Source organism: Orussus abietinus, unplaced genomic scaffold (assembly GCF_000612105.2).
Source record: "Orussus abietinus isolate OABI.00-Male unplaced genomic scaffold, Oabi_2.0 scaffold60, whole genome shotgun sequence".
Lineage (NCBI taxonomy): Eukaryota > Metazoa > Arthropoda > Insecta > Hymenoptera > Orussidae > Orussus > Orussus abietinus.
The window spans coordinates 1-12,599 of record NW_019394447.1 but is presented as its reverse complement, the minus strand read 5'-3'; the positions used below and the strand labels follow the sequence as shown (position 1 = coordinate 12,599).

General features: G+C 49.1%; 1 protein-coding gene across 2 annotated transcripts in view; it reads right to left on the bottom strand.

Moving 5' to 3' along the window:
- The window catches only part of LOC105696607 (zinc finger protein 704), a 96,013-nt gene extending 86,383 nt beyond the window's left edge, over window positions 1–9,630 (bottom strand). For both annotated transcript variants that reach the window (XM_023432389.1, XM_023432390.1), the window contains exon 1: window positions 9,471–9,630. In XM_023432389.1, coding sequence (XP_023288157.1) covers window positions 9,471–9,628 — 158 coding nt within the window. In that variant the 5' untranslated portion in view covers window positions 9,629–9,630. The remainder of the gene's footprint in view (window positions 1–9,470) is intronic.
- Between the last annotated feature and the right edge of the window lie 2,969 nt (window positions 9,631–12,599).

Genomic DNA, 12,599 nt, shown 5'->3' with positions numbered 1-12,599 from the left:
AACGCGTCCCACCTACCGCGGGTCCTCCTCGACCCCGTCGCCGCCGATTTAGGTCCCCGGAAGAAAATCCCCAAGAGAGTGGGAATTATTTTCGAGGCCCCTTTCAGGGCCTCGGAAGCACTTCCGCATTTTTGCGTCCGACTCTACTCGTACACACCCCCTTGTATGGATAGTCGGTATTTTCATGCGATTAAGGTGAAGTGAAATCCCCTTCAAATCAGTCGATTCGAATGCAACACATTTTTTTAAGGGTAAAAGACCAAACTGTCCGAAACTTTGACACATCACTGCTGATCATCTAAGAATTGTCCCGACACATTGAAAATTTGGATTTTTCAACAAAATTTTTTNGTTTTACTTCGATTTCCTGATATATATTGTAAGAAAACGACAGATGGAGTATGCCATTTGGTGCAATACCCAATATAATTCGACCCAGCTGTCAATATAAAAACCAACGTCGGCAACGTAGGCATTTATAAAAATCTTCTTTATCGACGTCGATCAAGTTCCTCGACGTGTTTCACTTCACCTTAAGTATGCGTTGGGCCTCCTGGTTCATTTGGTCGATTTACAGTTTTTCGGTGTTTCTGAAGACGGCTGTTGATGTTCGAGGTCGCGGAGTAAATGCTCAAATTGGAGTAGCCGAGAGTATAGAGGGCTCAATGGAGAATCTTCGGAACTTGGGATGGGACATATCGAAGAGTATGTATTACTTGTCGGGTAATAATGTGCGATCCGATTTTCTGGACGGACAAACGAGGGTGCTTTTGACGAAAGGGGACGGACGGCAGGGTGTTCCTCGCGACCGCGTATGTAAAACCTGAGGTGGAGTCGCGGGGAAAATCGATTCGCCGTTTCGTCCGCTTCACCTCGTGGTGGGTAACGATAAATGCCGTAATAAAATGTAAGCCACGACGAGCCCAGTACCAACGGGGACGGTCGTGCTTTGTTGACTTTTAAAAGTTGACATCCCCCGATAACGCGGTATCGTTACCTTTAGCTGTGACAAAGGTATGCCTAGGGGATGTTTGAACGATGTATCCCAGGAGTCGAAAGACATCTTCCCGTCAGATTTGAGAACTCCCCGTGTTCATATTAAACACGCGTGGAAAGACGAGAAATTCTTCGCGGTGCCATAGTTCACGAAAACTGCCTTCCAGGTAAAAGGAATAAAGTAAAGTAATGTTTGTTCTTTTCCGAGACAATGCGACAATGATTTATATTTAAAGAGAGGATACTTCGCGGGGGAAAGAGAAAGGAGGCGAATCGGGGATCGTTTCTGGGAGAGCGCACGTAATTACGCGTCCGGCGGTGCTCGTTGTCCAATTGGCCGGCCCAATTATCACGAGGACGCATTCAGGACGAAGAGGTGTACCGACGCTCGTTCCTATCGAAACACTCGCTCGTCTCTTTCGGCCGCCCCCCTCAATTTCTTTCGCGTTCAAGAGCTTCGAGATGAAGCTTAAGAGAAAGCGGCACGCTCGTTAAACGGCCGTCCGAATTAAGGAAAGGGCATCTGACCGTAAATTCCCAACGATCCATCAAGCGGGGAGATTTTTTAATCGTTTTATTGATTAGCCTCTCTCCTCGTGTGTTTTAAGCCGGCGGTCGTAAACGAAACTCCCATTCCTGGGCGATTAATCGCCGCAACCTCGAAGCGTGAACCGTTCTTCGGTCCTTTCTAAGAGGATGTTCGTAGCCCCAATTTAGCAAGGCTGGGTGGTTATCGGTATCAATTAGTACTTACGTATACTCTCCGCCCGCGGTAACGGGGCGACTTTTCTACTCACAAAGTATACCGTAAAAGGGTTCCAATGAAACGAAACGCGAATGTTGACTCAAGGTTTTCGTTCCCGAAAAGACCCTGCCGGTGACGCCCAGCACTTTTTTCGTATCCGGGCGCAAAAGGTAAGTGCCGGGGATTGTAAAAGGAGGAAAAAGAAACGAGAAAGGAGAAACAGGATGCAGGAACGCTATATGGGTCCCGTTACCTCCACGTCCCGAAAAAGGTCCTCGGGGCATGGCGAGTTGGGCACGGAGAATTACGAGGTCCTCCTTAAATTTCGGTCGTTGCGACTCGCGTCGCGGAATTCTGCGGAGAGCGGTAAAACGCCGTCCGCGGCGCGGCGGCGCGGCGCGTCAAAGAGAAGCTGCCGTGCTTTTTTGCCACAGTTGAAATCGTAAGTCCCAGTTAATTGCGGCCCGACGTCACCTTGGCGTACTTGTACCTGTACCGGTGCTCCTGGTTCCTCGTACGCCGGAGGAGAAATAATTAGGTGCGTCTGGACCGGTTACCGGGACGACCTTCCCGAGTCCCGGTTGCGTTCGACGCATGCGCTCCGTCAGCGCGGTCTCGGGGACGTCTCGCATCCCGACCGTGATTATCGGTATCAAAGCTCCTCACGATGGCGACAAAAATCCGACTACTTTTGCCAGATAACAAATGCACGCACCTGCTGCGAATCCGTGAAGGTTACGCGAAAAAAAATGGGGTATAGTAATTAAAGAACAATGGAAAATAATGTACTCGGCGATTTTAACTAGTTAGCCAGGCATTTACTAAATTAATATTAATTTCTGAATTAACGTTTTTTAGCTTCGTTTGGCTAAGTTAATGCCACGTTCATTCTGGCTCCAGGATTTGTATCAGAAATAAAGTGCGCCGTGATTCGACGATTCGAAGTTCTGGTTACTGCGTCTCGCAGAGACGGTTCCCGAGGGACGTCATTTTCCTCCCTCGATCCTGGAACCGAACTCGAACGTGACCTGGGTATCCGTTCCCCAGGACCTTGCCCCGAGCTCTCCTACTGTAAAAATCTAAAAAGGCAAAAGGTCCTCCACTCTTACGTCGTCCTTCCGCATTTTCTTCCCTGAATTACGTTAAAAAAACCACGGATCGGTATCTTTCACTTTTGTCTCCTTCATCTTAACCTCTGTAGAGTTCTCAATCGGAAGTGAATTGTTTTTATTACGTTCCATTTTACTTCCTTCCTTTTTTCCCGGTGCCTCCCCAGCGGGTGGAGTAGCTCCTCTAACTCCTCATTACGCGAAGAGAAATAATTAGGCACTCCGAACCGATTCCCCGGAGCACCTTCCCATATCCCCTAATTACATCAAGCAAGTTCGGTCCGTCAAGACTAGGACTTTGGTCCTTGATCCTGGAATCGAATTAGGATCCGACCTTCGTCTCGGTTAGCTGATCCTCCTATCCATCCTACCTTCCTTTATTCCTACGTACTCCGTGTTCCTCCCTCTGTCTCTCTCTCTTCTTGAGGCAGGTCAACCGCATCGGGTAACCTCTACATATCAGCCTTACGAGTCCTGCCTGTACGCCGCGTACCTTGTACACCCTTTAACGAATGCTTTACACTCTCCATAAGAAGATACACCTGCTAGACGTAGCTCCTTTTCAAACATTTCGCGTTATCTGTTCCAACGGTTTCGGTTTCCGGTCCGCGAGCGGTAAAATTACGCACCAATTACCTGCCTACCTTGTGATTCGCGGGATAAGCATCGGCGGTAATATTATTCACTACTGGAAAATTCAATGCTATCGCGTTCCATGAATTTTTATTTACGGCAGATCATTATCCGCCTTTTGAGAGAATCTACATTCCCCGATGCCGTTTCTTCCCTCCTTCCTTATCGGCGCGATTAAAACATTGAGTCCGCGGGAAAATTTACGTCGCCCCCCCCCCCCCCCCCAAGGAAATCACGTGTTCGCAATCACCGAAACGTTGATACCCGTTCCCGGTACCGAGAATTGTCCATTATCATGACAGTTACAGTGGAGTTCCGTGACTCGATGATTCGATATGACGTAGGGCCATTAAAGGATCCATGCGGGATCTCGCGTTAACGGTAGCACAATGGTAGGTGTAAAAGTCGGCCAATTAAATCGCAGAAAATTAAATACGGCATTGGCACTTGGCAATTTAACTGGCCAGTCCTTCCCGTTATACGATATATGTGCCCATAATTATGAAAGTGGTCTAAGTCAAAATTAAAAAAAAAAAATGAGTTTATCAGTTATTTCACGCCATATTATTTCAAACGAAATTAATTCAATGTAATTTCGAAACAAAACATATATGACAAACCACTTTCATAATTATGGGCACATATATGAACGTTCTTAAGGGGACGCAAAAGTGCCGTCCTTTGGAGTCCATCGTGAAACTTTTCTCCAAACCGAGGGTACCGAATCGCCTTAAACTATACAACGTTAACACGGAGACCGTACTGTAGGTCCTGAAACCCGTGAAACATCAATTTTCATATAAAAATTTGTAAAATACCTATACACAAATTTTCTTAAATTTGAAATTCCACGAGGGTCAGGATCTTCTTTATAACCTCGAAATTCACATCGTAACGTTTGAAATTATGCGGTAGATTCAATCCGGAGAAGAGTATCATAAACGCGACCTCACTTTGACGTCCCCTTTAGGCCTACACATATACCTCTTGTGACCGATAGTCCAACATTAAACCCAAGAAATGAGCGATCAAATTGTAGAAAATAAAATCTACCGCCCGCAATTTAACCCCTTAACTTGTGCGCTCGAGTTAATTCGAGCGCGCTAAACAGGCCAAACTGTTCAAATTCGAGGGATAATTCGAGCGGCGTTGTATATTACGCTACTATAATTTTTCACCCTCGAATATAATCGAGAATTTGATTTTTTTGCCAAGACAATGTTTTCTAGTGTTTTTTTTTTTACGTAAAAAAAATTGATTTTTTCAAAAAATCTGTGCGTTAAGGGGTTAATTGCTCGGTTTTACTCTTAAGGTGGGGTGAGGTATCTGAGATGGGACTTCGGCACGTGGATCTCCCGATCGATTCTATCGGATATCCAGAACCGAGAGGGTGCGATCCTAGGTCCCGAGGAAGACGCCAGCGGCGTCACCCTCGACCGGCGTCCGAGGGTAAAAAAACGTGAAACGGCGAACGCGCGCCTTCTCGGCCCGCTTTATTCCGAGTTCCTCTGCGCTCCTTTCTTGAGGCAGGTCAAGCAAGGGGCCCGCGCGCAGCTGCGCGGACTGGCGGTGGAAGCAGGTAACTAACCTGGCCGGGCCGGGCCTGGGCTCGAAGGTAAAGACCGGCATCCAGACGGTGCACCGGGCCGGGCACCCGACGGGCCCGGTGGGCCCTTTGTCAGTGGATCGCCTACCCACGCGCTTCTTCGCCGGTCCCGGAGGGAGCGAGGGAGAGGAAAAGTCGGGAAGGTCGTTGCTACCAGGGCCGCACCGTCTGCGCCGAGCCGGTCGTTCCACCCGGCCAGTTCCGGCCAGCCGGAAAACGACGAAAAAGGCGCCGACTTGCCCGATAGGGATCTCTCCTCGGGGACCGGCCCAGGTTCATTGTCGAAACGGTCCCCGGGCCGGCGTGGAATCGCGCTTCGAGGCCCAGGTAGAAAAGGGTTCCCGTCGCGCGTCCTCCGGGGTGACCCTCCCTCGCCCCTCGGTCCCGAAACGCGAACCGACCACCTGGGCCCTGGGACGGTCAGACGTCCAGGGATCGATGAGAATCTCGAGGGGTCATCGACGTCTCCGGGAACCCGCTCGATCCATATCCGCTGGAAAGTGGAACTATCTATAGACTCCCGATTAGCACCGTCGATTATTCCGCAACTGGAAGGAGTGATCGATAAACCGAAAGAATTCTTCCGGGAACGTCCGGAGGCAAATTCCAGGGCGCATCCGAGAAGGTGGTTTCTCCTCGGACTGATTTTCCAATACGACCGAACCTGAGAGTCAGGGTCGCAGGTAAGGGCGCAGGTAGAGAAAGGTTTCCCTCGCGTCCCGACGCTTCACGTCCCCATTGGATTCGTCGTCGTTCGAATTCTCGTGGAAATGTCTTTTCGAGGAATGACGAGATCTCGCTCCTCGAGTCAACAGTGCCCGCGAGTCAATGGCCGACGGATCCGACGGAAAGGGTGGGAGTCCCTTTTAAGAAAGCCCGACAGGTTGTTTCGATCGAGTGCGCCGACCTCCCAGCCGGCAATCTCGAATTCCCCCCTTGGAAAGATTCCCTATCGCGCGACGCCGGCCGGCGCTTTCGACGGAGCCGAAACTCGGCCGAATTTCGTGGGGAGGTGCGCGCACAGATGCGCAGCGAGGGTGCGCTCACGGTCTACCGAGTAGGGCCGCGGCCGCCATTTTGTATTCAACCGTCGGAGGACGCTGACGCCCGCTTAAGGTGATACGAAACGGTCATTCTATACATATATACCTATATAAAACGTCCAAATATTTATGAATCTTCTCCAAACTGGGTGCACCGAATAATTTCAAACCTTAACACGTGATTACGGTGGCCCTAAAGAAGAATACGATGCTCGTGAAATTTCATTTTTCACTTAAAAAAATGCGATTCTGATCCTAGTTTTGGTTAAATAAAAAAAATTGTTTGAAAAATAACATTTCATGTGTATCGCGTTCTTCCTTAGGGCTTTCATAATCACGTGTTAAGGTTTCAAATTATTCGGTGCACCCAGTTTGGAGAAAAGTTTTATAAATATTTGGACATTATATATATATAATGACTCTTTTGTATCACCTTAACGAACGTCAACGCCGTCGAGTCACTTTCCCACCGCGGAGGCCGGCTTCCTCCGACCTGAACCTTCCGCGACCTCCGAACGAGAGCAGTAGGGGTGCGACATCTGCCGGAGGAAGTGCAAAAGCACCAGAAAAGCTTTTGATCTCGCCACGTCCCGGGATCGCGCCCGACAGCGTGGAATCCCGGGATTTTGCCTTCCCCTCGGATCCCCATTCCGTCCCAGGATTATGCGGCAGGTTGTTGCGACTCAAGGGTGACGAGAGGTGCCTCTTTCTTTTCCGACACCTGCGCAACCTACGCAGGTTAGGTTTACGCACAGGGAACCTGAGGCGATTAGTCGAAGGAAAAGTTCGGAAGGACATGTTCTGGAACGTTCCCTAGTAGTACCGAATATTTGTTGAAAATCTCAATGGTATATTTAGTTTTAATAATTTCTCAACATGTATCCAAATTATTATTTTAATTTTATAAACATGTTATAAAAATACATTTTTTACTTTACGATTAATATCGGACCCTTCGTTTGTTGTCAAAGAGCACGGCGAATTTATGCAATATTTTCGTTCCGCTATTTCATTATATGGGAGCAAGACGCGTGATTTTCACTTTTAATATTTTTAAAACGTTAGCAATGTATTCCGCAGATGGTATTGAAAAAATACTTATATTAAAACGAAACGCAATGATTCGTATGTCTATAAGAAAAATATCACGGAAACACGTGGAGCTAATATAAAAATATATAAATAATATTCCAAAGTAAATGCTTTGCAAATCTTTCAGATGTCTGGTAAATATTAACAAAATGTACGATATTCGTTAAATGTATAGAAAGCATAAGACAAGTATTGGGTGATACTAGGGTTGCTTTGGGTCAACGGTAAAAATATGATGTTTTCAGGTGTCACGGTTACCGGATTTGGGATTTAAGTGTCGTGGATGGATCCTAGAAATGCTGTAGATATTTAAGTCATACGATGGAATATGGTAAGATCAAAGCCTAATGGGTTACGTCGTTTCGAACGGGGCGGGAGATCGGCGTGAAGAGAAGGAAGGTGAAGAAGAAACCGTTCCCAAAGAGCAGCGGTAGGAGGACAGGAGCAATGGTAGAGGGTGTACGTGGTACCTAATTACGATACCAGGGTATTCGATACGGTAGAGGGGTAATGATTTAGCTGTTTGCTCGATGGTCACAGGTGACGCCGTCAGACCTAAATACTTCTCCGCGAGCATAAACAGAACGCAGGACCTGGCAAACGTAAACAAATACCGCGGTCCAGTAGTTGCTCATTCATGTATTCTTATTTACAGATCTTATCTTATATTCCCGTCGAGAATGCGGTATTTTAAGACCGGCGAGAAGCGAGCCAGCCTACCATTCACCGCGTCGATAGCGAAAAATCGTCCTGCCACCGAAAATAGACGCTCCGTGTCCATTTTTCCCTCCGCCTAAACATGACGAATTGAGCGAAGAAAATAATAACCCCCCAGAAACATGCCCTTTTCGTGCCCTAGTTACGAAACTCTCAAATTTCCCCTAAAAAAGCCCAGATCTCGATACAAACGTTCCCCCGCCGACTCCTCCGAATCCCGGAGTTATAAATACTCTCACAGGCATCGCCCGAGACTAAGACCCCAAATAATCTATTTTTCATCTCCAACCTCCGCGAGCTCCCCTCGGTGGGGGTTTCGCCGTCGAACAAAGGAGACATCCGAACTCCGCGGAAAGATCAGCCCTAATTTCCAGGACAAAGGACGCGACAAGTTTCCCCAGTGAGCGGGAAATCCCTCGACGTCGAAGGCTCTCGACCAGGAGTTTCAGGATCCAACGTCAAGTCGCGTCTCCAGGAATAGAAGGAGGACGTAAATACGCGGGCAGACGGGCATTCCGTCGTCGAAGGCGCGAACGACCTCGTAAGGAGTCTCGTCAGGACGAAGCCTGGCCTGGACGAGGAGGACGTAAAGCCGGCTCCTCGTTTGGCGGGGGGCGATCGATAGAACCCTTGCACTTTAGTGTCCACTAGTTAGGAGTCTTTTGCTCTTGTTTCCGAGGCGCGGCACCCAGGTATTACTTTCAGGGTTCAACGTCGAGCAGCACGCGACGACCGGCGCCTGTATGCACGTGGAGGGCGAGTACACGAGAAGAGTACACGTACGGAGGGCCGCCAGGGCGTCGAGCAATCAGCGCGCCCCGAATCGTATCCACAATTAGCCACCGCGACGGGCAGCTTGATGGTCGTCGGTAGGTGGCCGGCCCTCCCACGAGGTCGACGTTAATCATTATTAAGGTCTCCTTTAGTGCCGTCCAATTGGCGCGATCCGCCCGCGAAGGAGCGAGGCCCGATACCGCGGTAAGGAAGCGAGGTGCCGCTCTTTTTCCGCCGGTCCGACCCGCGATTGGAGCGTGAAAAAGAGTCCTTGGTCGTTAACGAACGCGGGCCGCGAGGTCGCGGCATTAATAACGACCCGATCGTGCCGAGGACCTCGAAAAATCCTCCGCGGGCGCCGATCGACCTTCCTCCTCGTTTTCGCGGAGAGCCGCCTTTTGGCACGCTCCGGGGAGCGCTCAAAGGCACCCTTAAGGTGAAGTGAAACCCCCTTCAAATCAGTCCTTTTTTTAAGGGTATTACACTGTCCGAAACTTTGACACATCACTCCTGATCATCTAAGAATTGTCCTGACACATTCAAAATCTGGATTTTTTTTTTTTAATTTTTTAACTCAGCCCAGACCAGAACCAAAATGGCGTCGAGACATCACTCTGTCGTCTTGTTTTTCGACTCGGGAAACTGTGGCCTGGTTCCGATTCTTTCCGCGCGGGTTTTGCTCGATCGCGCGTCGACATCCAACGCGAGTCGGTTGCTTCCGGGGAAATGGGGATATATTTAAGATATCTATTTACCCGATGACGTGGGGTACATCGATGGAATGGGAGGACGCTCGTTTCCTGTCGCCGGCCATGTCGGCGAGCCTGGCGAAATCCGTGTCTTGATCGGCTAGACGAGCGCTTTTGCGGGACTCCAGCAGACGGACCTCGTCGATGCGTTTCGTCAAGCACATGGTACCCTGCAACGGAAAATGGTATATAAGTCACAGAACGTTATGGTAATAGGATTACGTGTATCCCAAGAGTCCAGAGGTAAAGAAAATAAGGGTTACGAAGAGTACTTCTAAGAAGAAAAGGCGGGAATTTCGAAATTCTCTCGTTTGAAGTACCCCGCTGAATGAATCTAAATCCATAAAATTCTTCTCGTCGGACGCGTCATTGAAAGTGGTACACTTATTTCATAACGTATTCGTAAACCGGATTTACAACACTGTACAAATGTACCGCAGAACTCCATTAATTTACCTACGCGGAATCGTGACATAAAATTGTACATTCATTCGGAAATTCATATTAAACGTATGTCGATTCACTTTGAAGGAATCGAATTGACAACTCCACTGCAACGTCATATCCGAAAAATGCAGGAATCTCGTGACTACCTTTAACATCTTACGCCCGTCCGAACGTACCGAATCATTCGTCAAAATGGACAAGTATAGATTCCGGTTGCACCAGAGACACGTAGAGCGGATTCTTCTCATATCCCAAAAACAATCCCCGCAGGTGCAGGGGTATCTCTTGTCAAAGTTCCGGGCAGTCCCTCGCCTCGACCACGAAGACCAGTTGGAAGCCGATACGTCGGCGTACTCGCGGGGCAACAAACAAAAAAAAAAAAGAAAAAGGTCACCGGCGCGAAACCCCCGAGGAAAAAAAAGAAATAAAAATCCCCGAGGGCCCGTCTCGCCCGGAAAAGACGAGGGGCCCGGTCACAACGTGAGAACCCCGAGTTTCGTGGAAGCCATTTCCCGCGGATAACTCCTATTATCTCCGCGTGGGATATTTCCTATCCCCGTTCCCTGACTCCGGGCGCGGCAGGAGCGCCCTGTCGATGGCCGGCTCTCGTCCCGTTTTTGTCCTCTCGCATGTGCTCGCCGCGCCTCGGCGGGAAGAAAATCCGGAGTACCTCCGTAAAATCGACGCTCGGTCGGCGCGGTACGTGCGCGCGCACCTGCCCGCGCGCACGCGCAGTTAACCCCGCGCGCGAGCGTGCATCAGTCGGCGCGCGGCGCGCGCTTCAGTCGGAGCGCTGCGGACGGCGCGGAGGGGAGGGTGGGGGGGGAGGAGGAGGAGGGAAGACGCAGAAACGAGGCGCGAGACCGCGAAACAGGACCCGCCCGAGAGGCAAGGTGGCCATTTCTCTTCGGCGGTAATGTCGTCATTATCCCCGCGTTATCGGGCCGCGACAATCGCGGCTACCGCGATTATCCGCGTACGCCATCGAGCGACATTGAAACGTGCGAAAGACCGTTCGGAGGGAAAGGCGAAAGTGCTTCGAGAATGCCCGTCGAAAACGAACGCTCTCGCCGGGCTCTCGGGGAGAGATCGATCATCGAGTCGAGACGGGGAATGCCCTCCGGGCTTGGTCGAGTTAAGATCGAGGGAAAAAGTCGGGGGAAAAGCGCCGAATTTAGAATAGAGAACGACACTCGGACCGTGACCGTCTTTCTTGGGCCCACTGTCCGGTTATTTATCTCGCGTTATCGCCCCGCGACGATCGTCTCGCGACGCGGAAACGCGTCCGGGATTATCCGCGCGCACCATCGGTGAACCTGGATGGCATTGGACCATCTCGACGTACCGTCGATAACCGCGGCTAAAAGTATATATCCGTATTTAATTTGTGCCCGTAATTATGAAAGTGGTCTAGGTCAAAATTCAAAAAAAAAAAATGAGTTTATCAGTTATTTCACGCCACGTTATTTTAAACGAAATTAATTCAATGTAATTTCGAAAGAAAAAATATATGACTTAGACCACTTTCATAATTATGGGCACATTTTACGCTCGTAGGTATGTCGATCCGACGGAATGTCAATGTCTGACCGATCAAGCGCGAGTAAATCGAGTCTCGGGTATGTCGCGTTTAGGAGCGTTTTCGACACCGACCGGAAGTCGGCTCTCGAGCCTGGCGAATCGCGATCGAGGAACGCGGGAAAAGAAAAGATGGCCACGCCGCCATCTTGGCGCGGACGCGCGACGATTCCTAGTTGTGCACGGTGACGTCGTTATCTTTACGCGTTATCGCTCCGCGAAAATCGACCCAGGATTAATGGTTTGCTGTCGCGATTATTCGCGTATGCCATCCCCGTACCGGAATGTACTGAAACGTACAAATTGTTCTCGGAGGAGGCGAAAGTATGCCGAGAATGTCCACCGGGGATGCCCGCCCCGTTTGCGTCTCGAGAGATCGATCGAGGCATCCCGCGCGATTACCTCGAAATCGATCTCGATGTTGCCGCGCCGAGTTACCAAAATTGGGAATATATCTTCGCAGGAGAGCGATAAACTGCCCTTTATTACATCTCCCATTGAGACGCCATTATTGCGTTGAGTTCGAGAAAAAACAAAAATCGGGAAAATTCAAGGACGTATTTCTCTTTGCAATGAAACGAACCATGTATTGATTAATAATGTGCCCGGAACTATTTACCATTTCTTGCCACTTTTTCGGCAGTTTTGATTTAAGCTCTTATCTATACAGGACATTCACTGGAAAATACATAAATAAATATGCCCGTTAACTTTTGGAACGAGTCGGTACTTTGTTGAGGAGCCAAAGCGACATTGAAATATGGGTTTACATATGAAATGTCACATTTGACCTGGGAAAATCGGAAGCGAAACATATAGTTGTTAAATGGGGACAATTGTCACAGTGCGCGAAAAAAGACCGGCCGCGATTGGAGTATCCATTGACTTATTGCAAAGATATCTGCGGGCTGGAAATTTTCTATATAACGTAGACAACATTGTTTATCAATGTTCCGCCTATAAATACGTGTCTCTCTCCCAGACGGTGACATTTTTCTCATGGTAACGTCATTAGATCTACGGTGTTATCGCTTCATGTCGATCGTCCCAGGCTGGCACAAAAGATACCATTCCTAATACATAATCATTCCCATACATACGAATAATTAC